The sequence below is a fragment of the Dermacentor andersoni genome, chromosome 7, assembly GCF_023375885.2.
Source record: "Dermacentor andersoni chromosome 7, qqDerAnde1_hic_scaffold, whole genome shotgun sequence".
Taxonomy (NCBI): domain Eukaryota; kingdom Metazoa; phylum Arthropoda; class Arachnida; order Ixodida; family Ixodidae; genus Dermacentor; species Dermacentor andersoni.
Genome location: NC_092820.1, coordinates 160,889,532 through 160,915,975, shown reverse-complemented (window position 1 = coordinate 160,915,975; position 26,444 = coordinate 160,889,532). Strand labels below are relative to the sequence as shown.

Sequence of the window (26,444 nt, the reverse complement as noted above, 5' to 3'; positions counted from 1 at the left end):
TGCGTGGAATCAAAAATGCAGTGCTGCATGGAATCCAAAAGAATGTCCTGAATGACAGAGCAAACATTGTTAACACTGCATCCAGGGATAACAGAACAAGAATAGTTAAAATCAACTTCAAAAGATGACAGAGCAGCATTTCAGAGGTTCTTCAACCTTTGAAGGTCAGGGGACATGAAATTCAACCAAATCCAGTTAGCTCACAGATCTTTTCTAGCACCACCAACATTTGCACGGTGCTGGAGACTCGCGCTCTTATGGGCTTGTGGTGGTTGCGTATACTTCCGATAACCCATGTGCGCTATGGTGTACATTGCCTTCAGTCGTCTTCAACATTAACATCAAAGTGACTACGTAAAGTATTCATTTTCGAAGTGACTACGTAAAATATTAATTTGGACATGAAGTCAGGAGCACTCAGGGACTGTGCAAAAGCGTCAGCTTTCAAGAAAATTGACAATAAATGACATACTCTAAATTGAAACGTACTAAATATAATAATAATAATAAGGGAAGCAAATTTAACTGGGCAATCACTTGGAATCACTAAAAAATTTGTGACTAGCAACGTTTCAGTGCACTTCTAACATTGCCACGTTATCTAAACCTCTCTTTCCCTTCTTCTGCACATGGTTGATTGATTCCACCGTGGGCCAGAATCGAATATGCAACATTGACATTGTGCTTCGTGGGGCTTAAAGGCCAACTGAAACACATTTCACTTTGGCTAAATTGGTCATAAATGAGTACTGTGTTCTTGGATTCTTTTTCTGTTATCCCTGAAATCAAAGAAATGGCAAAGCTGCAGTATATGCAATATGCAACATTGACATCGTGCTTCGTGGGGCTTAAAGGCCAACTGAAACACATTTCACTTTGGCTAAATTGGTCATAAATGAGTACTGTGTTCTTGGATTCTTTTTCTGTTATCCCTGAAATCAAAGAAATGGCAAAGCTGCAGTGCTGGTAACAGTCTCATTTTCTCATTAGCAGCCTTTAAATAGCACCTGAGCAGGCAACCCATGCAAGTAATGGTCAGCGTCATATCTGCTGACCACTGTGTTGACCACACTGCATGTTGATGATGATGAAAATCTTTATTGCTATCTTATTGCAAAAAGAGAGTTGATGTGGTTGGTACCCCTAGTCCGGGACTCCATTTTCAAAGGCTGCTGCCCATGCTTTCAATGACCTCTTGTTGACTCTCGAGGTCAGAGCTGCCGCGCACCTCTCGGTTATTGGCTGATTTGTGGTATCTAGCGTCTGATTATTTTGGCAGGCCCATACCATGTGGTAAAGGTATGCCTTCTCCCCACAATACCTACATTCCTTGTTGAAAGATCCTGGATCTACCGCATGTAATTTGCACGGGTTGTTATAAGACAATGTCTGTCATTTCCAAGTTGTATTTCTTGCGGCTTGTTCAGACACTTTGCTGGGGGTGGGGTGATACACTTGTTGCTCCAGTCTGTGATGCTGAAGGAGTGAGTGAGTGAGTAAAAACATTATTGAATATAAATAAAATAAGGCACGATGGTTGGGGCCCCTATTCCAGGGCCCCACTGGCACAAGCGGCTCGCTGGGCTTGGTCCAGAAGTGCCAACTGGCTCTCCTGACCCTCGTCCACAAGCCATGCCTCCCACTGCCTATTCCTCATTAGTGGATTTTGGTGTAATATGGGGCTGTCTATGTGCGGAGCCCTCTTGGGGCACTCCCACGTGATGTGTTTTAGTGTGGGTGTGTCTGTGCACCATGGGCACTCGTCGGTGAACCTCGTGGGTGTATTCTGTGTAGGTGGTGCAGGCTGGGGTATGTATTCGTCTGAATACGACGCCAGTCCCTCTCCTGTTGGCTATTTAAATCGGACTGAGGATGTCCGAAACGCCTCCGCTCCTGCCTTTGCTGTAGGAGGATGTCACGAGAATTCGGTGGAAGGTCATCGCTAGGCCATGCTATTGCTTGGATGTTTAATCCTCAAGCAATACGGTCTGCCCTGCGTTTCCTGCCAGTCCCTTGTATGCTGGACACCACAGGATAGTGTGGTGCCCTTCTAGTTGATCGCCTAAAATTTTGAGTATTGATTGGGGTGCCATTCCATTTAGATGCTGAAGGAGGCCCTCGTATGTTATTAGCAGGTTCGTGTATACAGGGTTGCCGGAGAGGTAATGGAAATCCGAGGGGACAAAAGCTCAGGCAGCAGTGTGTGCACACTCATTCCCCGCTATACACTAATGCACTGGTACCCAGACCAGATGCTTGATGTCGACTTGTGCCTTCGAGGTTTCGAGAATCTTAACCGCTAATGGCGTGATTCTACCCTTAATGTAATCCCTGAACGCGGTTTGGGAGTCCATTAGGATGAATTGTGAGGCGCGATGGGCCACCGCTAGTACAATAGCTACCTCCTCTGCTATTGTCGGGTTATTGCTTTTGATGGTAGCCTCATGCATTAACATTATATTCTCATCTGCGACTGCCACTATGGCAATACCATCGTTAACACCCGCAGCATCTACATAGAGTGTGCCCTCTCGATTGAAGAGGTCTCTCTGGATTGCTTTTTCTCTAGCTTTTCTTCTTTCCTCGTGGTAGCATGGGTGCATGTTTTTGAGCAGGGGGGTTGCTTTGAACTGCCCCCACCAGGCTTTTGGGATGTCGACGTGTTGCATGTTACCTCCAAGATTTTTCAGAATGCAGCGGGCGGCACCGAATCTTAAAGATCATGTGTGACTACCATCAAGCAGTGGTGGGACTTTTTTTTTCTTACAGTTATTGGATAAGAGACATCTACTTTTGAGTTTTTCGTGACGCACCCACACATAATATAAGCATAAAATTTTACAAGGAGGCTTCGTGTGCGGGCCTAGATTTTGCTGCAGTTGGCCTTCAATATCCAAATGCAACATTAAGGCTAAGAGGGACACCGTAGTGAAGGGCTGCTAGTTAACATTGACCACCTGTCAATGTTAACCCACCTTACACCGAAGTTAACTAACCAGCTAATTAACCTAAGTTAACCAAATTAAACCTAAATACAGAAGCGTTTTCTTTTGTCTTTCATTTCACCTCTATCAAAATGCGGCCCGCATGCCCAGAAATCAATCCGGCAACCTTGCGCTCAGCAGAACACCTTAGATATTGAGTCGCTGTGGCATGTTTTCACCGGACGATGTCCCAGCGAAGAGGGTGCACCTGCTGGAGGAAAGTTTAGCGCCGGGGCCAACTCTGACGCCTCTCTGTTCAAACATGCAGAAATACAAGATTTTTCTGGCTAATTAAGCAACCGCTGAGAATAGTCGTAGAAGAATCTACAGAGCTTCTAAGGGCACTGCTGCTACAGACATTTGGGCTAGTCGTTGCATGGTAGTACACTGGCAGCCGCTGTGAACAGCTATAAGGATTTGAAACCACTCTAAAGGTAACCATGCTATGGACATTTTGGATAGTCAGTGTACAGTAATGGCAACCACTGAGAACAGTGATAATCTAAAACACCACTAAGTGGGGCACTAATGCTACAGACATTTGGGCTAGCTAGTTATACCATAGTACTGTTACTGGAAAGAGACAAAACAAGGAAAGAACAAAGTTGCAAATGTCCTTCCTTTTTTTGTTCCTTTCCTAGCGCTGCACCACCTTTCAGTAATTCTACTGTCCCACTCGGAAAGCACATGCTCTACCACTTGTGGGATACCTATACCATATATTAAAACAGACAGTCTTGGGCACACGCAGTAAAATAAATGTTTATTATAAAATCACAAAATAATGTGTAACCAAACATAACATTTGCAGCAACCAGGCAGTGCGGAAATAAAGGATACCTACAACAAGTGTTTTGTGAGCAGTTACGCAAGAGAGGCAGATGGGACCCTGTAACTACGCCCGTTCCGGACTAGAGTATCGTGCCAGAAACATACTTTTTTTTTTTTTTCTAACTGGAATGGGCAATAGAAACAATACTGGTGGAACAACACAGAGTGTGTGTGTTTGTGTTTGTGTGCGCGCCACATTAATCGTTTGCAATGTGGTTGTGTACAGATCAAGTAAGCACTATCTCCTTGATGGGCTGGTTGGTTTGTATTCACAGAAAAGTATTAACGAGCATGAAATGAAGACGATGAGAAGGTTAGAAATTCTCTCTCTCTCAATCACAGTTGGCTCTTTCACACAGCCTGCGCAAAGGTGCCCATTGATTCAGAAATTCTATGACGATCACGTTCAGTGGCTATCAAATGTGCCCATGTGACAACAGTATTAAAAACAGGTAAAACAAAAACAACCACATAGTTTTGCACTTTCAGAAAGGCGCAATTGCATCTATTCTCAGCGCATTTCCATTTTGTCAAAAGCGCAAACACGTGAGAGTTACGCCGCCTTTGCCTTACACTTGTGCACATGTATGAGTTGTGAGAGAGAAATCTGGGGACTGCGCCTAGGAGGATGTGCTTTGCTACATCCTTGCCTAGCTGATGGCAATGCACGCTACGCCAGAACTGGCACTTGCGTCCAGGTGGGATCACAGCGGCCAACATAGATTCTGCAATGGCGAAGCATACAACACACCCATACTAACAATGTGCCATTATTCATTGGTCTGCGGTCACTAAAGGTGCTCTGAAACACACACGTCACGCCGGGTCATTTCACTCCCTTTAGCAGGAACCCTCAGTTTCAGGCGTGGTGGTGAAGCATAGGTCACAGACACCTACTACAGAAGTCAAAGGGGGAAATGATATAATAATACGTAAAAAATAAAGACAAAGAATCAAAAACATCGAGTATGCAATTCGAATGTCAGACCTCCCAATCGTGAGTGCAGTGCTGTGACTACTAGGCCACGAAACCACGAGTGGAGCGTATTCTAGAGTATTTATCTGTGGTCGCATAGTGCAGTTCCGCCAGGGATAAACCGGGCAAAGTGCATGCTCCTCTGCGGTATCTAGGCGCAGTCCCCAGGTGTTTCTGGTAACTCACACATGCGCACGAGGGTCAGGAAAGCATGGCCCATCTCTCGCATGTTTGGGCCCTTGACAACACGGAAATACACCTATTCTTTATCACGTAATGCTTAAACTGTCTTGCACTCTGTGTGGTTTGCACTTTTAAGTTATAAATAGATGAAACAAGATACAGCCCTGAATACAGCTTATGTATTGCGTGGTATGAAACAGGCATGCTAACTCTACGCTGAAAATATGTTGGAAATACATTCCATGCTATTGCGGCTTAAAACCACATGGTGGTTACCTTTGCAAATAACACTGTCGCATACAGCTGCAACACCCTCTGCAGCTGTCACTTTGTGTTCAGCTTGAGAGGCATGGATATCATGGAGAGCCTCACAGGATTGATACAATATTGTTTAGTAAGAGAGATTCCTATGCTCAAATACCTTGGCGCAGCAATATTCTGGAAAGCCACAAATCAAAACGTGTTTTGATAGCTATCAAGGATGTTGCTGGGATGTTCCCCACATCAGCAACTTTATGTTAACGCAGAGTATGACTGTGCTACATTTCATGTATGTGGTGTCTCTTTGACACCATTCAGATACCACAAAAACAGGTATAACAACAACCAAAAAGCGCTAACAACAAAGCTTCATTTTCAACAATTACCAATACCAGAAACAAGATACGAGGATAAGATTTGCACCTCAAAAAAAGTGCACTTGCTCCATGTAAATTTCCCAGCACTTTTTGCCACCATAGCTGCCAGTCGTCCAGGGACAGTGGTAGAAAGTGCTTCAAAGCTCTTGCGTCAGTGCATACAGTCATACCGACAGTCATACAGACATGAGAGCAGTCATAAAATTTTAAAAATCTGTCCCCCTCCTTTGGGGCACTGATGTCACCCACATGCTTGGAGTCTACACTACACGAATTTGTACAGGTCACCTACGCGTTGCCGTGAGCTCGGCTCATAAGGAAGCTGTGAGCGTGAAGTTCTCTTGGCAGGAGCAGAATGGATAGCTGCAGCACGGCTGCAACCATGGACGCCAGACTGAGTTGAGAAAGTCGAACTGCAGCGGTACACCCTGCATTGATGCCTTGTGCTTCGCCACTGCTGCCCTGGCAGCCTCCACCACCCGTGGAACGCGTGGATCGTCGCGTTCGCCAAGCGACCGTGACTCGGACGGGTCGGAGTTCAGGTGATAGACAAGCGGTGGGTCATGCCGCAGCACATAATGTCCATAGCAGTGGCAGACGTACGTGCAGAGGGTGGGGTCAGGGCTCATGAAGTGCACCTTCCACACTCCAGAACCTGCATCAGTCAGTAATGTGAAGTGGTAAAGATGGTCATTTTACTTGCAAACAGGGTGCTTCAAAGCTCTCGCGTCGGTGCATAAATGCAGGTCGAAACGGCAAGTTGAGCCAATTGGTTAGGATTCATTGTAAGGTTAGTTACAGCGCAACACAAGACACGGACAAAAGGAAGGAATAAAACGACACGGCGCTGACTCTCAACTTCTTTTTCTTTTTCAGTTGAGAGTCAAATATCATTTGAGAGTCGGTGCCGTGTCGTCGTTTTATTCCTTCCTGTTGCTGTCCATGTCTTGTGTTGTGCTGAAACAAACCTTACAATGAAATATAAATGCAGACATGAGAGCAGTCATACATTTTTTTTTTAATTAAATCTGTCCCCCTTCCTTTGGGGCACTGATGTCAGCCGTGCACTTGGAGTCTACACTACATAAATTTGCACAGGTCACCTACGTGTTGTTGTGAGCTCGGCTCATAAGGAAGCTGTGAGTGTGAAGTTCTCTCGGCAGGAGCAGAATGGAAAGCTGCAGCATGGCTGCAACCATGGAGAAAGTCAAACTGCTGCGATACACCCTGCATTGACGCCTTGTGCTTTGCTAACACTGCCTTGGCAGCCTCTACCAACCGTGGAATGCGAGGATCATCACGTTCGCCAAGCAACCGTGACTCGGATGAGTTTGCTCTGGTTTGTGTCATGTGTGTAATTGCGCAAATAAATGCAGAAAAACACAAAAAGGCATCAAACAAAATTGCGGAGGCAACAGTCATCCTATGTGAAGTGCCTGCTAGATGGCACCCCAATATCGCACTCCAGCAAGCACAGGGCCTTCACCAAGGGTTGTTGTATCTACGCCTTGCCAGCGCAAGTTCGTCAATGCCAGCAATTGATGAGCAGCACCATGTTGCAAGAGAAACCTGAACTTGATATTGCGAGTCCTTTCTCTCAGTTCTATGTGGACAGCCTTTAGTTTTTTTGCTTGAGAAACATTTGTTCCAGCGAGTGTATGTCCCACAGCAATCTGCTATGCACATTGTTTCTGCCTCTGTCATACTTTGCCCTGGTTCAATGCTTCAAGTGTGGTAACTTTGCGCTTTTTTGTACTTTGTAATGCTGTATTCGTCAAATGGTCCCTGGACCTTGTTGGACATACTTGTTTGCCTTCAGCCCTATGGTTCCTGGACATTTCAGTGCCCAAATGAAATCCAAAGTGAGAAGAGGGCCTTTAAAAAGAACCACATTCACAAACAACCCAGTGTAAAAAAAGAAAATTATAAGGAGCCACTCAGGCAGGAAACATCGATGCCACCATTATCAAGTGGCACTTATCAGAGCCATAGAAAATGGGATGCTAATAAGTGTTAACTGGAACATTAATGCCTTTTCGCCATTTTGAGGACGTATTTCTCAAGACTGGCACTAAGCACAGGATTCCAGTTAAATTTATTATTACTGCATTGCTGTTTGCATCAAATCTGTAATAGGCATGTACTCTGAAGTTATTTATTACAAATTTAGTAATAAGTGAACCATTGTTATTTGGCTAAAGTCACCCAGCAATTTTTCTCGCAAGTAGCGTCTGCCTCTTCCGAATAATCCAGGTGGTGTGACATAATTGCGATATTTACAAGGGAAGCTCTTTAGTAAGTCTGTTTCCATTGAAAGCGGTAACCTGGTATGCTTTTCCTTTTGACCATATCGGTGAGCTGCTGTTCGCGACTTGAAAGCTTCTGCCATGCGAGCTCCCTATGGTTAACTGCCAGAAACCACATGCACTCACCATCCCGAGGCATGTAGCGGACGGCATGGATATGAATGCCGCAGTAGTGGAAAAGGAACTCGTGCGAGTGAGCTGCGGACTGATTGCGGAGCAGCGGGAGTATGTTGCTGCCATCTATAATGCGATCCCGAGGAGGCTCTGCCCCAGCCAGTGCCAGCAGCGTGGGCAGCACGTCGAGCTGGCTTGTTGACACCTCAATCTTGTGGCCACGGGGAATGCGCTCCGGCCAGGAAACCACTGTGGGCACGCGAATGCCCCCTTCCCACCCTCCCATGGTCTTCCCGCCTGCATTGCAAAGAAGGAAACGTGTTTGAAAGAAAAAGTTGCTAGTCACCTGGGCACATCTTCACATGACTTCGCTTACATAAGTGTCACCTACAATAGGCATTCGCTATGGGAATAGTCTCATCAGCAAGCCAACAGCAGATGCTCAAATGCCACCCAATGATCAAAAGTTCTCTTGTGTAAAAATGAAGAAACACTCTTTTGTAAGAGAAGTTTCGTGAATACAGACCTTGATTGTGAAATGGGAACTCTGCTCTACTCAGTAGCCAGAATTGAACTTTCTCTCTGCAAGTTACACTTGTGACACCTCTTGCCTAAGCCTCTTGTGCATCATATGTGCCTCCGAGATGCCTAGTCATGCAAAATTTCATTTTCATTAGCAAGTTACACTGTTTAGTGAAGTCTACTGTGGGTCATGTATGCCTGCAAAAATTTTACTTGTGCCTTAGGGTTTCTGCTACTTTATGAAGCCTTTTGTCTGAAGCCTATTGTGTGTCCTCCAAGAGTGTAACCCCGATAAGTTTTATCTGCAATAGCAATTTATACTTAACATTTGCACTGATTTGTGAGCTGAAAAAAAAAACTAAAGCTGAGTGCGAGCTCAAACTTACTCTTAACAGGCCGTGAATGCAGGTACATAGAGGAAATGGCAACAGTACCCTAGTTTCCTGCTTGTAACTTGAATGTATAACACAGAAAAATATGGCAAATTCTCCCAGCTTTTACAAAAGACAAGATGATAACAGAGCTCCCGAATTTGTCATCACGGCTTTTATTGCTGCTCTGTCAAAGCACTGTGTGGCTTCAGGGCAATGCATTGCACATTTCCCTGAAGCTGCACCCGAGGGCAAAACTCGAGTCTGAACTGCACGTACACTTTGCACATATTTCTTGAATTTTTGGTAAGCTTTGTGGATGTGAACATGAGGTATGATTTCAATGGTGGAATGATACCTCTGAAGATGCCATTGTGGCCACCTTCCCTCTCGCCATTTATTCCAACCTCTTGGATGTGGCCGCCATTGTCAGAAGTGAAGTAGACAAAAGTGTTGTTTGCCTGGCCCGTCTCCTGCAACAGTTCCGTAACCTGTGCGAAACAGGGCAGTGGATACCATTTCAGAATGACACTAGCAACATTTCAAATGTTTTTCTAGCAACAGACAAGAGTTGGAACTCAGTGGGGTTCCAACACCTCCCTTTTGCCCCTCTGATACACAAGTCGGCTGCACCAATGTCGGAGGGGTGTAAGAGAGAAGGGTGCGGGAGGCCCGCGATGTGTAGGGCAATGAGACGAAGGCATGCCATGTCGTGTGCATGGAATAAAGGTGGGTGTGGGGCATGCGGGTGAATGCAGCAGCTCACATTTTTTTTTTTAAGGATTTTGCATTCTTCTCCTTTTCAGCGCACACACCCAGTAGCCAGGTTTAATTGCTATAACCAATAACGCGGCATGGGAGCATTGTAGTAATTGGTTCACCTCACCATAGAACACATGCAAAAGTCGAAGGTGCATCGGCTGCTCATTGTTATAATCTAATGTATTGTTAAAACTGGTTAAATCATTTTCGTGCTGGCTGAACTGCCATGCTGGCAGTTCCCATAGACACTAGCACCATATGTTAAAGCAAAGCTTTCTTTGTCTCTTGCCTAGGGCTTGGCCTACCTCGTGCTTTTCTTGCCAGGTATATGCTGGGTATGTTCTGCCTGCTGTCTTGCCTAGTAGGCAACTTGGTACACTGGATATGTGCCCGAACAGGCAACTTCGGCACTGGGTTTGTGCCACTAAATATGTGCCCATATTTGGCCGATCCTTCAGAAGGGATGCGCCACTGTGACAGAAGGGGTGTGAAACCTTAAATGTCTTAACTGTCGTTTTTCTCTGTGCATACAGCTGTCATCAATATTCTCTCTTGGCAAGCATCAAGCGTCGCCTCTGTCCTCGTGACGCAGACAGCTAACAGCTACAGGCGACAATGCTATGCTCGTGTCATCCGTTAGTGCTGCTACACCTCGCTAACTCAAACAAGCTTTGCGTCATTTAGTTTCCGACATTGCCTTGAATCTGCATTGTTTTCTTTCTTTCCGTCCTCTTTTTTTTTTTTTGTAGCTAACTCTATTGTGAAAGGGAGAGAAACTGCCCCATACAGTTACACAGCTTACTATAAAGACATCTCTGCCTTTTCACATATGATAAGTAGGTTTTACCCTTTTTTATTAAAAAAAATTAAATTATGGGGCTTTATGTGCCAAAACCACGATCTGATTATGTGGCACACTGTAGTGGGAGACTCCGGAAATTTGGGCCACTTGGGGCTCTTTAAAGTGCACCTAAATCTGAGTACACGGGTGTCTTCGCATTTCGCGCCCATCAAACCTTTATTGTGTCCATAAACAGTCATGCCAAAACAATGGTACCCACTTCAATACAGGGTTACTATTCTTTCAATGATAATTTATTGTAGGCGATCGTCACCTATGACAGCAAGAGGTGGCCTCACCTTGCCAATGGCCCAGTCCAGCTCTTCAACGTTGTCACCGTAGCGGCCGTGCGCGCTCTTGCCGGCAAAGAATGGGTGCGAGAACAGTGCCGTGTGCACGTGGATGAAGGAGAGGAAGAGTAGGAAGGGCTTCCCTTCTGCGACTGCGGAGCGCACGAACTGCTGGGACTCGGCGACAAGTCTCTGTGTCATGCCCGGCAGCCGAATGGGCTGCTCAACTATGTCGAAATTGCGCATAACCACGCCGTTGAGTGTTCGGATGTTCTTGATAAAGAAAACGAGTGCGGCAGGGTCGAGGAAGAAGAGGGCAAACACAAACGATGCAAGGACTGGTCTTCCGCTGCGGAGGAGCAAGTAGGAGAAAGCGGCGCTGAGCGCCATCGCGGTGTAGCAGAAGCGGAAGAGGTTGGGAACATATGTAGTGACCACGCTGCCGCTGTTGGTGCCCAAGTCCTTGAGGTTCGTCAGGGGTAGTCCGTAGAAGTAGTCGAAACCGTGACGCAGCGGGTGGTGGCAGGGGTCCTTCTTGGACGTGCAGTACAAGCCCAGGTGCCACTTGCCTGCGGCATTATTTACCAGCATTAGGTATAAAATCAAAATGAAATTATGGAATTTAATGTATTTAGAGATGCTGTAGTGGAAAGTTGTGGATTCATTCTGACCATCTGGGGTTTCTCAGTATGCACCTAAATCTAAATACACAAGCATTCTTGTATTCCTTCCCACTGGAATGTGGCTTTGGCAGCCAGGACTCAAACCAATGACCTCTTGTTCAGCAGCAGAACACCGTAGCCACTGAGCCAACATAGCAGGTAACACCACTAAAAATCATCTAAGAAACTTACGGTTATGAGGAAACTTCAGCTCAGGAGCTTTTGTGTCAACACATAAAAACAAGCCAATTGCTTTTGAAGCTTTCTTAGGCTCCATTCCCCCCCACTTTGCTGTTAGTATGTTTCTGGCTGTTTATGGGAGGAGAGTTGCAACTTGTTGCAATTATAATGTAATACTTGTTGAATGTGATCAATTTCCATATCACCAAGGTGTTTGAAGCCAGCTTGACAAAGCCTATGCAAATTCACATCATCATTATCATCATCATCAAAAACATAATCGGCCTATTTACATTCACTTCATGACGTAGGCATCTCCCAGTGATCTGCAATTACCCCCGTCTTGCTAAATACACAAGTTGTGCCAGCAAATTTCCTAGCTTCATCACACCACCTAATTCTCTGCCTTCTTCGACTGTGCTTCCCTACCATTGGTACCCATTCTGTAACTGTAATAGACCACTGTGCACCTTCAACGTGCCTAGCACTGATTCATTTGCCACTCAGAAGTAAGCCACTTGTAGAAAGAAGGTTCTCACCTATGTATCCTGTGGAGTAACCTTGCTGTTGAAGAACCTTGGCAAACGTCGTCTCATTTGCAGGTAGCCCACCACTTGCTGCAACTATTATAAACACCTTGTTCTTAAAGTAGCTTTCCATGCCTGGAACCCAAAGGTAATAAATTCAGAGACCTACACTGCAGGTGGAACCAGTGGCCATAGGAGTAGGAAATAGAGGGAAATGTGAAGTGATCCTCAATGCACATGATTTAACACAATGGGTGATTGTGTGCCTCCCATATGTAGTGCCTTATAATGCATATGGTCATGCAAGCGCTGCTGAACACTGGGCATCTTTGAACAGCAAGACAACCTTGCATAGAGCCATTATAAGTTTCAACTGTCCTTAGGCCACGGAGTAAGACATATAGGAGGTGAAACTCCCGTCAGCGCGAGCGAGCGCGGGCGATCAGATAAAGTCACAATTTTTGCATGCGCCGACGCTACCCTATGCAGTGGCGGCACCATGCGGCGCGTCGTAGAAGCCACAGCGGAAAAAAAAAAAAAACAGCAGCGCCCGGCAGGCGGCTCGGCGGCTCCGGCAGCTGCGGCGCTCACTCCGGCGGCGCCCGCTCAAAGCAGACGACAAGCAGACGACACGGGTGTTTGCTTCAGCGGGCACGCCGTAATCGAACTGCGTAGGTGCGCGCACTCAAGAAAACTGTTTTATTGTGTGCCCATCAAAAAAAGCAACACGTGTGGCAAACTTCTGCTAATCTTCCTCTTATCGCCAAGTAGCCAGGGCAACTAGTTTTCGCGAGTCTTACAAAAAAGAAAAGGAACGGAAACACATGCACGGCGGCATCCTTCCTACGCGCACCCCTGTGAGCACTAGAGCGAGAAACAAGCGGTCGCCCTTTGAGCGATTAGGAACGAGATAGCCATCAGTTTCGCAAGCGCAAAAAGCCGAAAACCGCCCGCCACGGAGCAAGATAGCCCTGGCTACAACCAGAAGCTATGTATCATCTTATAGCTGTCATGGAAAACGCGTTTTATTTTTTACTGTGCTCAAATGGCTGAAGCGTAGCAGCAGTTGCTCTTCGGGCTACAAGCGGTAAAGAAGCGCGCGAGAGTGCCCTAGAAGTCAGGCGCGCGCGGCCGAACGGGAGCAACACGCTCGACCGGTTGCCCTGGCAACCGAAACGGCGGTAATTTCTTCCCATGCCGCCAGGTGCCGCCAGCATGAAAATATATCCGCGGGCTTGTGACCTTTTCTGGTCGCCGCAAACAGCGGAGTTTCCACTCCTAAATATTTCTTGCTCCGTGCCTTAGGCCATTCAGGGAACCACAACCATCTTTGACCACTCAGTAACTGTAGCTACTATCGTGGGCAACTTAGGCACAAACGGCAAGGTACAAGATAGAATGTTTCCTGTTGTAGAACCACTACATGCTGCATTGCCAACAACTGTGTAAGGCCTAAACTATGTTTATGTGTCAAAGTTGTGCTGACGTCATGAAAAAGTGGTGAAACCAGAAACAAAACAAATCACTATAGTTAACCGTACCTTCTTAGTTCAGACAAATGTCAGAAGGTAACAGTACAGAGCAGGCGATCGTTTGAACCACGTCTGTGTCGCTTTTTAACAGTTTGAGCTTCCCACCTGTGTCATATTTCAACTGGTTCCTTCCCTAGCGTAAGCGTCACAAAACAAGCTATGTGTAAGTGCACTTTGCACCTGGGGATAGACGCTGATTGAACTGCCAAACGACCCTTCTGAAACAGGCACTTGCCTGAGCGCACAGGGTACCTGCCCGTGAGCAGGGCTGCTCTGCTTGGAGTACAAACGGCTGCGGCTGCCGTGTGCTGAGTCAGCACGGCTCCATTTTGCGCCAGCCTGCAGCAAACGAAGACAAGGCAGAAAGTATGAACTTGCTAGAGTGCGGATGTTTTACGTCACAATAACGCCTACGAATTCGAACATTTGTAAGATCAAATGGACACCATACAGAGGAGAAGGGGAAATGGCACATACGGGATTTTTTTTTTACCTTGCCCCGGTCACAGGCCTGTTGAGGAATACATACAAACTTTTTTAACAATTATTCACCTTTAGACACGGCACACAAGAAGATGCATATTGCTGACTGACTTTTTTGTGGTACTCCTGTGCCGTGCTCTCTCACAAATTTTGTGACAATATTTTTGTTCGCCAAGTGACAAGGTGTAGCCAGTGCCACCTAAAGGCGTCAACTTCTATTACATAATGTCAATAAAACATTAAAAAACATGACACAGCAGAGATCAACAACCAACACATTGTTTTCCGATCACAGGGGCCTTTTCAATGACTTTGCCACTGCCAGTCTTGCAAGAGGGTGTTGGTACGGACTAGTTGGTATGGAATCTTGTAGTGGAAAAGAGTGCAAGAAACAAGGACTGGAAAAAAAATTTAATTCTGGGATCTTGCAAGCCAAAACCACGATATGATTATGAAGCACGCCGCCAGTGGGGGACTCCGGAATAATTTCAAACATCTGGGGTCCTTAAATGTGTACCCAGTGCACGGTACATGGGCATTCTTGCGTTTCACTCCCATTGAAATGCTGCCACCATGGCCAGGAATTGATAAAAAGCAAGGACTGAGATACAGACAATACAAGGTCTGCATGTTGTGTGTTTCTCGTGCTGTTTCCCACAACAAAATGCAGATTTTGTCTGCTACAAGAAACTTGTCTAAATAAACTTGCTCGAAAAGTACTCCTGCTGCATCCATTCACCATCAGAAGTTATCTAATGGAAAGTTCGGAGACTTACAAGCGGAACTTTCTTGCAAACAAATTTATTTTTCACAAATGGTGAGGCAACATTCATAAAATGAGCCGAAATTCGTAAGCCTTACTAAAAATTTGGGAAAGTTGGTAGGTATGTAATAACACCTGCCATACGAGTGAGTAATGATTATTCAAGTATATGCTGCTTCCGCTGACTTAATCAAAATTTATCGCTTCTTAATACTTTTGCTATTAGTTCTTTGGAATCCCGTAAGGTAGAGAAAGGTTCATGAACGGGAAAATTGTCATCCACCCAAATGTAGCATGAAGCTACAAAAGAAACTCGTGTGGTTTTCTCAGAAATAAAGTTTCGCAATAAAATTCGTTCTGATTTGGAATTCGAACCCAGGACCAACGCCTTTCCGGGGCGGTGGCTCTACCATCTGAGCCAACCAGAAGGCTAGCACACTGCAGCGTGGGAGTGAATTAATCGACAAATCGAAGCACAGGGACACCAAATTAATTCTGTAGAATCAGGCAAGCTGGAAATGGTTCATGAAAGGGAAAATTGTCATCCACTCAAATGCAGCATGAAGATACAAAGGACTTTACACTATTAACACTATACGTGATATCTTTTTAACAGTATATATACACAAGATCCTCAAAGGGCCAAAATCAAAATGGTGTGAAATTGTGCTTGCACGTCTGATTGGTTGACCTCACCAGTCCATCTGCTGTGCAAGCAAAATGGAGAAGAGATTGTGGGTCTGTAAGCAATGAAAAAGGCAAGATGAAGAATTGCTGTAAAACAAAGTGCAGGGCATGTCCCAAAGCTGCATGTAGTGAGTTGTGACGAATGCACAAACACTTGTAAGCCACCTGTTATCTAATACCTAGCCACATTAGTATCAAGAACGTTGTATGCAAAATGGTTCCATCAGATTCTGCAAGATGCATGATGACCGCGGCTGACTTTGAAGATGGCTTTATCGGTGTTTAACTACCTTTAATATTTCAAAAATGCTGCATACCACAGGTGACTGACTTTTTTTCTTTGCATTTTTTGTAAAGTATCATTACTGCAGGCATTGAAACAGTCTTGATATATAAGTGACACTAGCCCTTCGCAGTCATAGATACCTGTCTATGTTCGGCGTGGATATAGTGTTGTTGCCGAAGCAGCCCACGTCACCGTAACCGAGGTCGTCGGCGAGAAGCACTACGATGTTCGGACGCCGGGACGTCGCGCACACGTTGACCACGAGTAACAGCAGCAGCAGCAGGGTAGCAGGAGATCGCCGCTGAAACGGCCCCATGGCTCAGGTCTACGAATAACCAAACGTCAGATGAAAGTTATGTGAAATACACGCGCACAGATCTCGAACACTTGTGTCCTGTCAATGCGCGCGACACCGGCTGATCTCGCGCGAGCATGGCATATCTATTTAAGGCGCATGCAGTATCCACTAAAATCGCTTTTAAAAAATCGGAGCAAGAAAAAACAAGCAATTGAGAACACGCGCTCCGTTTAGGCCAGTAAGACAATCGTATAGCATAAGTATCCACTGCACACATCTGTTGGTTTCGCATATGACAGCTGTTTGTGCATGGGCGCGCGAGCACAGCAACAGGTGCACGCACTGCACCACCATTTGAGCCGAGTTTGCAAATGATAAGCTAATATGCCGTTGGCCTGAAGCAATGAAACGGTGAAATGCAGGTGTTGCTCATCAAGGACGGGCACATTCGCGAGCTATTGAAGTGCGCGCATACAGATATACGAGAAAAATACACGCGTCGTGACATATGAATTCCCACCTTGGTACACTCCGCCGCCTCAAAAGCCAACCATGTCACATTGCACCTGATAATCGCGGGACCATCAAGTTTTTTAATAGACTCTCTGAAACCTATGCGCCTATACTTCGTGTTATCTCCGCATCCTTCCATAGCGAAGGCATTTGTTGACACAGCGGTGCTGGGCAGCCCTTGGAGAGCTTGCCACTCCCACCAAGTGCAGACAACTATTCTCACTGTGCTGATTGTACTGATGTACTCTGATCGCTCATGACAACAGTATCGCGAGAGCCAACGAGTGACCAATCACACTGCTATACTTTTACGCACCCGATAACAACCAGCGCTAGCGCATGCTAGCGCTTTTCGATTTTTAGTTGCTTTTAGCGCCATGGATTGACCGGTGGCTTGATCAAATCGCACTTCAGAGTATCAGCGGCCACATAATCAGCAGAATGAAGCTTTTCTTAATATAATCATTAGCTATACAGTATACATTATTTTATAGCGCAGCTATGCATGTTTCTATTCAGCTTTTCTAACAGTGAAAGCCATATCTGTATTTCGCATGGTTTCGAATACCCACCCGTCAGAATAGCACAATTCAATCCTTCATTTGTTTTCACGTCGCCTGACGTCGCCACCACCGCTTTGACAACACAGCCGTGTTGTGCGGTTGTTCACGCGTAGTTTAACATTTGTAGGACATAATTTCCCATTAAATTGAATTATGACAGGAGAAGGTAGGACTCATGACAAGGGTCATTACAATAGAGGCAAGTGCACCGGCTGCTTGTTCTCGCGAACGGTGTCTGAAAAAAAAGAAAGAAAATGTTGATGCGTCCGTCTTTGCCGTTTCATTCGGGGTTCACGACTCGCGCGTTCACTCGATACGTTGAACTACTGTTCGCAAAAGTTCACATATTTGCCGAGGAGAAACAGGCATCGGATACCTCAGTTAGCTGTCCGAACTTATCTTGTCGCTAGGCGACATGCGTCCTGTTATTTTCGGCTGACTGCAGAATATGTCGACTTATGTCATAGTGTTGAAGCGTTCAACCGCTGGCATGAGGCACGAAGAACGCGCTCTAAGCTTGTATTCGCTTCCGGACTTGCAGTCAAGAACAACTCATTTCGCTTTCAACTCACCGTTATTTGTGGTATCGATTTAGAATGTTATCTACAGAATTAATCTTGCTATCGATAGGCAAAGTCCAAAGAAATCGCCGAGGAAAAGACTCGGTTGTGGCTTTGAAATAGCAGTCAGTGCTTCCCGGCGAGGAAAAGAATGTGCTAGTTTGAGCCCAACTTGTGGTTCCTATAGATATGCGAAGAAACCCTGAGTGCCGCCCGTCTTTTTGCAGGACATGACAGAGGCCATGACAGGGGAGGTCATTGGTCCTCGCGTAACAAGCAGCGAAAGCCTGAGGATAAACGTCAGTCTGACGTGGACGAGTCCCTGCCAGTTGTCAAGATGTTCAGGGCTTTTCAAGTGGAGCTGGACGATCGCTACGACCGTTACGAGCGGCTCGTGAAACTGGGCCGCGATGTGACCATCGAGAGCAAGCGCATCATCTTCCTTCTTCATCGCATAATGAAGTTAGTATTGCCACTATGAAGCCCACGTGTTGTATCATCAAACACTTTCTGCAGAGTTTGTGTCCTGTCTAAAGCCCCTTGATCAAAGCTGGTGCTTCAGTAGTTTGCCTCCAAAAGTTTGCTCTCACGGATCAGATATTTTGAGGAATGAGAGAGACGAACCTGTTGCCCCGCGATGGTTCATAACCAGGCGGACTCGTCTTTAAGCGCGCTTCAGAGTGTATGTGATGTACGGCTCTCCCAAGTATTTGGAGAGTGTCACATAATATCACAAGAGCTTCTAATACTTGTGTCACACGACCACATTCGATCGCGATTGGCTCCTTCACGCACTTTAAACAAAGGAACCGATCGCGATCAAAAGTGTGCCGTGTGGTACCCATATAACATAACACCACCATGACAGCACCTATGAAACTAGGAAGGGTAGGCTTTTGCTTACGGAGTGTTCTCCTTTTCAGACTTAGTCTGCTAAGCTGTTCAGCCTAACATAGCCCTTGCTGCTTATCAGCTTGTCTATCACTAGAACCGCTTACTGTAATCAGATTACGCACACCATATCCACAGGAGACAACAGTCAAATGCAGCAGATGAAAGTTACATGGCACTTGCTCAAAAGCATGCTTGTACATTTCTGTTTGTGTTGGGAGCAGATACGTAGCAAGGGCTACGTCAAGCTGTATGGGATGTCCTAGTGCAGGACGCTCAGCAAGCATGCACCTATCCTTGATACTTTTGCAGGTGCACTCCGTGGCAGAATGCTTGCCATTGCATCTGTCATCGCTCTCATAAGATTATTAAGAACTTGTTGACGGGTATGCTGCCATGTATTTTTGTTCCTGAAATGCAGTTGCCGCAGTCAGTTAGGTGGAGCACATCTTTATTGTTCAACAGCCTCTTGACTGGTTTGCTCTTTGCGACAGTGAAATTCTGGCACAATATAGCTACTGTGAAAAAGTCGAGCAAACTCACCAGATATTGTAGAGTTTCTTACTGTAGTTTAAAAAGAAATGTGGCACTGTCCTCTGTGCAAGCAGACTGTAACATCACGAAAATGCCAGGATACAGAAGCATACCTGCCAACTTGCTAAAAATTTCCATAAAGTTTATGAATGCAAGATTTTATGAATGTTTAATAAAGAAAGTTACTAAACATTGCAAAAAAAAGTTATGGAATTTTCTATGAGAAATAAACTGTGAACTCTTACTTGTCAGTGTCGGCCGTATGCTTGGAAGTCTACTGATTGTAAGAGGACACTAGAGGGATACCCGTTTAGAGCAAGTTTATTTATATGAGTTTTTGAAGCAGGCAAAACTTGCAACTCCAGAGTCATAAAAATGTCACTGTGATCCGTGAACAGTTTGCTGCTTCTCAGTTCTTAGATGGTGAGTTGGGGCTGTTATTAATCTTTTGTACATGTTATTTTGGTGAGGTGCAGGCATTTGGAAGGTTTGCTCCTGACCCACGCATCTGAGGCACCAGATAACTCCAAATTTCACCATGTCACCAAAGACCCAAGCTGTGTATTGGTGGATGAACTTACCCCCTTTGCTGAAACACAGTCATACCAGTTTTTGGTGTCAAAGAAGTGGTGTGCACTTTGGTTGAAAATGGTTAGAAAATGTACGTGGAGCAGCAGTGCATTTTTGCTGCAACTTTGACAGAATGTCTTGAAACCAGTAGGATTCTCAGAATTCAATCCAAGTGGATATGCTATGAAAACTTGCTCAGTCAATCATAATATGTGCTGTAAAGTAATCAGTTAAAACTAATTAGTTAAATAGTTAATTATGTATTTTGATTTATTGCACAAGTAATGTCTGCTTCGTTGAGCAATCCAGTTCAGGGATTCTATACAGAATTGAAAAAAATTCGTGATGCTATAAAAAGATAAACCACCTGGTATGTGTGAGAGAGCATGTTTCTATACATCTGGCCCAAAAAGATTGTTTTTCCTCATTTTTCTTTTACAGAGATGATCAAAAGGACAAGGTACTCGCTGAAGCTGACCAGAAGCTCTGCGAGCTCAGCATGTTTACACTGAGAGAGATTGCAATGGAGCTGAGAGGACAGAGCTACTACTTGTACCTGAGGGCATTTTCCCCAGGTATATGCGCCATACATGCTCAATTTGCCCGCACTATTTTTGCCCTTGCTGTATCATGTGAGGTGAACAACAGTCCTTCCCACGATTTATGCACGAGCAGTTTACCTTGGAGGTGCACCATTGCGGTTCCGTCTGTTGCTATAGTGTTCTGGGGGCCAGGCACAAGGTCGTGGGTTTGAATCCCGGCCCATAGTGACTGCAATCTGATGGGCGTACAGTAGTTGCTCGTGTGCGTGAATTTACGCCGGCCTGTTCCCACTCAGATACATACAGAAGTAGCATACCACAGCGTGTTTTGTTCGATAACATTTAGATAGCTGCAGTGCTTGCCTGCCTCACCTGAAGTAAATCGGAAGTGCTCTGCTTCCTACATGGAAGTGCCACACATTAAATGCAAGTTTTCTCAGAGGAATGAAAGGTGCTGCCATCTGTCTGGTGATGGTTCAACTGCAGTGCACTCTGTTGTTTCCACATTGGACATTTTGCCTTCCTGAGAAAAATTGAAAGTGCCGTACCTCCCGCCAAGAAAATCCTCATTTCTTGCCCATCTGTAGGAGTTAAGCTCTGAATGTGCACTTCCTCACACACCTAGTTTGACCCACACAACATGGCAGACATGACCCTAAAAGTGGGAACAGTGAAAGCAGGAGGGCCCGAGGTGGTGAAGCTGTTCTTGCCATAATCTCTTCCTTGCTATGTCCTCGCTGTTTGCAAGCCTACTCTCAGCCCAATTACGCTGTGAGTGGAAAGTCAGCCATTTTGTGTGTGGCGACCAAATGGTATGCAAAAGCTTACTTCCAGTATTTTGCATATTTCCTATTGCCCCAGGCGACACATGCTTTTGATTCGTGCTAGAGGAAGAGGGCAAATACTGTGTCCAGAAGTGGCACTGAACAATGTCGGTATTTGAAAAATATCCTCTTCCTTTATCAATCAGTCACAAACTTTATCTTCCAAAACAAAGTACATGGCGTCAGAACACGACATTCCATGGCATTTGAATACAAGTCACCGAAAACGGTTACTTGATTAGTCCGAATGGCCAAGACCTGTCAAAATGGCTGCATGCAGTACAAAGCGAAAGATGGCGGAAACTGACACATCTGCAGCAGCAGCAGCAAACAGAAAAGGATTGAGATAGCTATATCTGAAGGCGATTATATGAAAACAAAACAAACATGAATATTGTCATGGCATTGTCAGTTGAACTAATGAACAGATTATAGTTCTAACACAATAAAGAAAGTTGACTTAAATTGAGTCCACGTGGTCAAGGAGAAGGTAACATAGGAAGGCTGTATGATGAATCACTCCAGCATGTAAATGTTATACAGAGCAGGAGGAGTGCTTTCATTAACAATTTAGATTTTATGCACATTCAGCGAGCTAGGGAATATGTGACATATCATTTGCTGTCTACAATTTATACGGGTATGGAGCACATGCCATTGCTTCAGGTGATGGGTGTTGTATTTCTCAAAATTTGCAGGAGCAGATAGAAACATTGTTTCGGTTTAATTCCTTCATATTGGCGAGAGCTAACCAATAATTAAAAATATCTGTGAATTTCAGAGTGAGAGAAAGAGGCAAAGAAAGAGAGAAAGAATGCAACGAAATTCGGAGTGTCAAGTTTTTTAAGGTGTGGTTTTGGTGGGCAATGAAAGCTCACGCCACAAATAAAATGGGCGTATTTTTTCTGTAAATCAAACAGAGGGTTAGTATTTGTGGCAGAAGTAGTGACCTAACAAGGAAGTAGTAAATGAGGTGAGTCACACACAGGCTGTTATAGATGAAAATCTTGGTGCCAAGCAAAAGTTATGGGAATGTACACGTGACCAGTAACCTGTGACAGCTAGCCGCAATGAAGTTGGTGTGTTGCAAGACATGTCATGATTAAAACATGCCTGTTTTAGCAGAGATGGCAAGTTGAGTAGCAGAAGAACCTAGCACAATGTCACTTTTTTGCCACGAAACAGCAGTGTTTTGGTCTTTTTTGGTATTGATTCTTAAGAGGAAGCTGTAGCTCAGGAGCTCCTATCTAAATGCATGGGAACGGAGAATTTTTTTTCTTGGCAAGCACTGCACCAAATTTGATGAGGTTTGTTGCATTAAAAAAAATGTTAAAATCTTGTGACTGTAGGAAGGTAATTTTTTATTTATGCCATCAATTCTTAATTAAAAATTGTTGAAAATCTCTAACTTTCGAAGAACAAGATTGTCACGTTTATAAATCTGTATTTAAGCAATGCAAAATGTTATCACATCACAATTCTGTTATCTACACCTAATAAATCTAGATCAAAACCAGATAAAATTGCTGTAATATACATTACTCTAAAATATACCATTACTATCTGAGCAGTGCTTCTCCAAAGCCATTGTAAATATTGTAATAAATCCACTTAAGCTGTAAGTTAATACATCCCTTTAAGGCACTGTGTACGGCAAGGTTGTGCATCAACAGCAAAAGCATTAATGAAAGTAATGATATTTAAAATGTGTTGCATACATCTCAAACTCTTCTGATTGGAATTGTGCTGCAAGCATGAATGAAATGTGCCAAATGTTTTAGTAGAACAAGTGGGAAAGTGCACCAGATGGTGGGGTATGTTTGCATTCTGTGAGTATGTCATTGTATGCAGCGGGTTCACTTCTTTAGTTTTTTTACACAATGGGTTGCACCAGAGATCATTTTCACTCGGCTGGACAGTTGCTTTTCAAGCCTTCTAGATATAAAATAGTTGATGTTCTCATATCTGATGTTTTTGCTGTGAGTTTTCATATGTAGTCTACATTCTGTAAACTTGACAAAACTCATTAGAGAATTAAATATTGTTATTCTATTCTGCAGCTGTATGCTTTCTATATAATTCTGAAAATGTAAGGAATGCGGTGAAATTAAGTTTTAGATCAACGAAAATAATTGCCGCCTGAAGGGAACATAAAGTTTGTCCACTTTAGATACCATAACTGATGCAGTCTACAGAACTATGGTATCTGTTCTTGGTGCATAGTTGCAGATATGTAAATTTCATGCATCACCTTATTTTTGTGTTACCAATTTTCATCAATTTTTATAAAAGAATCCAACCCGTAAATGAAAATTCTGCTTCCTGCAGTCGCTAGAATTTAGCTTTCTCTCACAAATGCAACAAATTTCATTCAAGTTGGTCCAAGGGGTGTCTCCTAAAAGCGTTTAGGCATTTTACATGTATTCGAATGGGCGGCATCGGTATTCACCCTGAGCTATAACTTCCTCCTATTATGCCACTTTCCAAAGACCATATATGTATTTCCTTGAGTAATAGATTTGTGGCATCTGGCAGGCACAAATTCCAGTTGCCACCAGCCGCCAATTCTTGGTTAATCCTTCCTTCAAGCGGGCATACCATGCTAAGTCGATTGACACTGGATATTGAACAAGCCCTTCTTCGGGCACTCTTTTCTGGCTGACTGACTTGACCCCATAGGTTTTGGAGTGCTGCTGAGTCTTGGTGAAGCGAAGCATGGAGACTAGCTTTAGTTTACAAAGCCTCTAAATATCCTATTTCACAGAATGCATCAATGAAAGAGGAACAGGATTGCTTAGATGTCGTGCATGTAATGGGTGCTGTGACTGTTCATTACCTGCATGCAGGTATTCAAGAGTACGTCGAAGCAGTGACCTACTTTCACTACATCAAAGATGGCCACCTGGTCAACTTGGATGAGATTCACAAGGCCCTGGTGTATGTTGAACAGGCAGAGGTAGGTACTTGTATGCATAGCTATACACTCCTCCTAATTCTTTGCGGGTCAATTTAATAATGAAAATGAAGTACCTTTCTTTGGGAGCAGGAAGCGCTTGTCCATACTGGCCTAATGTGCATGCGCTCTGGGATTCCAGTTTGTGTGTCAGGCTGGCTCCGAAGCTTCACGACGGTACGATAATGAGAGGCTGCAAGAAGGTGTCGTTCCTCTGTGGGGGCCTCCCCAATTAGTGTGCACACTTCAGATGGTTTGGCACTGGGTGACACTGACGATAGTGTTCCTTCTAGCATCCAGTCTGCAATGTTGTCACTGTTTGCCTCACATCATGTGTCGAGAGAGGCGTGTGGTTTCTGCAGTAGTAAAAAAGTTATTGTGACGTTTCACTTTGTGAGCACGGGTGACGCGCAAGTATATAGGTGCTATAGCACACACACAGCTTTCGGCCCTCGGTGCACCTAGACTGTCCGCATTGCAGATTGCTTTCAACATAGGGCTCTCATGGCCCCGCCATACACAGCAGCCCTGGAGTAGACCCCCCCCCCCCCCCCCCCTTCCCACCGCTTTTAGCGAGTTTTGTAGTAGGCAACATACTTGTGACATCTCCAGCAGTATTTAGCTGCAACCATGCATGGGAGAAAAGCCACATTGAACCTCTGTTAATTTGCTTAGAGGCCTTCAAGCCTGCGAACCCTTGAAGGGTTCGCAGACTGAGTCGAACAAAAATGAGTCGTTCGCTCAAAGTTCAGAACAAATATTTTCATTCACGCAGGCAGCCGAGAGCGAGATGGCCGATGAGCCCGTGTCAGAGACGCCACCCGGCAAGTTTTCTCTGGAAATCACACCACTGGACTACATGCTTGGCGTTGCTGATCTGACGGGCGAACTGATGCGCAAGTGCATCAACGCGGTCGGCCAGGGTAACCTGGAGGAACCGTTCGTGCTGTGCCGTTTCCTGCGTGACGTGTACACGGGTTTCCTCGGCTTCGGGAACACCGCTGGTCGAGAGATGAACCGCAAGGTGTGGACGCTCTTCCAGAGCGTTCGCAAAGTCGAGAACGCCTGCTACACCATCAAGGTCCGCGGCTCAGAGATGCCCAGTCACATGCTTGCGGACATGTTCAGTGCTCCATTACCCGAGAAAGAATCTCCAGACTGTGGTTGATCCAAAAAATCCACGCATGTTGTGGAGCAACACTTCGTACTTTTTTTTTTTCTTTGTTGTTTGTGCGAGACACTGCCATTCGAATGTTGGACGGTAATAAAGGGTATTGCTCTGCGTGTTTATTGCGGCTTATTCACGTTGTGGCGCGCTGCTGTTGCGCTATCGACAGTATATGCATGTAGTGGTCTCCCGAGAATGGACGGTGTGCTTGACTGCAAAAATGACAGAAGTTCATTGTGCGCACCGTCACGTGCATAGTCTGGTTTGAGAGGAAGGGACAAAACGTCAAACTATCAAGTACTTTCAATGGTCGCTAATCAACCATGCACCGTCCAAGTGCGATGTTGCTGTAGCGCTCCTCATCGACGCCTGGTATATCGGTCAAGGTGCGGTATATGGTGCACAGCAGCAGTTGCCTGGCATGGTGTGTTGCACCAACCTGTCGGCCCCGCCTGTGGTTAGAACACCATCCGAGGAGCTGGAGCACAACTCTAAACTTGTTATTGCTGTCGTTGTTTCGCCCTGCAGGCAAAACTGCCACTCTTGCGCTGCATATGTTTGTTAATGAACGACTATGTTGACACGTTGCTGTTCGCCACTTCAAAAAAACAAAACAATCTGAAACGTGCCGTTTAGAGACTTGGTCACTTGCATTGAACTTGCCTTCCAACTGAACACACAGTGAAGGGAAGTCTTTCTTCTTCTTCTTTTTTTTTTTGTCTGCACGGAATACGTAATAGTGCCGCCACATGTACGGGACATCACTCGATCAAGTCCGGCCCATGTGGTGACACTGTGCTACTTGCTAAAGGTGATTAAAAAAAACTGTTAAGCCTAACAGTATACTAACTTAAGCATTTGATATACCCCGGCACATGTCGTGCTTCGAGTGCGGATAAATGGTGAATTGAGCGCACAGTGGTTTCAGTGAGCATGAAAACTTCACATGTGGCAGTCGAGTGCAGCAGTGACTGTGGTACATGCTTAAAAGAATACGAATATATGACACCTTCGATTCAATATGCTTGCATTAAAAGAATGTACTAGACCTCTAAACCCTATAAAGTATACTAGCAATTATCAGCGTGCA

At 45.0% G+C, this 26,444-nt stretch overlaps 2 protein-coding genes across 4 annotated transcripts; one reads left to right on the top strand and one right to left on the bottom strand.

Moving 5' to 3' along the window:
• Window positions 1-3,726: 3,726 nt before the first annotated feature.
• On the bottom strand, window positions 3,727-17,273 carry LOC126533167 (steryl-sulfatase-like). 2 transcript variants are annotated; one of them, XM_050180433.3, is made up of 8 exons: window positions 17,066-17,273; window positions 16,079-16,263; window positions 13,955-14,058; window positions 12,200-12,322; window positions 10,828-11,387; window positions 9,284-9,416; window positions 8,045-8,329; window positions 3,727-6,267 (listed from the first exon to the last, which is right to left on the bottom strand). In XM_050180433.3, the coding sequence occupies exons 2-8, from the start codon at window positions 16,252-16,254 to the stop codon at window positions 5,924-5,926; spliced, it is 1,725 nt and encodes a 574-aa protein (XP_050036390.1). In that variant the 5' UTR covers window positions 16,255-16,263; window positions 17,066-17,273; the 3' UTR covers window positions 3,727-5,923. The 2 variants fall into 2 exon arrangements, with proteins under 2 accessions (XP_050036390.1, XP_050036391.1); XM_050180434.2 differs by lacking the exon at window positions 17,066-17,273 and adding an exon at window positions 16,757-17,059.
• Window positions 17,274-17,370: 97 nt separating this feature from the next.
• Window positions 17,371-25,472, top strand: LOC126533177 (translin-associated protein X-like). Of its 2 annotated transcripts, none has more exons than XM_055071880.1 (5): window positions 17,371-17,478; window positions 18,100-18,334; window positions 20,309-20,442; window positions 24,080-24,189; window positions 24,962-25,472. In XM_055071880.1, the coding sequence occupies exons 1-5, from the start codon at window positions 17,466-17,468 to the stop codon at window positions 25,352-25,354; spliced, it is 885 nt and encodes a 294-aa protein (XP_054927855.1). In that variant the 5' UTR covers window positions 17,371-17,465; the 3' UTR covers window positions 25,355-25,472. The 2 variants fall into 2 exon arrangements, with proteins under 2 accessions (XP_054927855.1, XP_050036400.1); XM_050180443.3 differs by having other exon boundaries at window positions 17,371-17,511.
• Window positions 25,473-26,444: the final 972 nt, after the last annotated feature.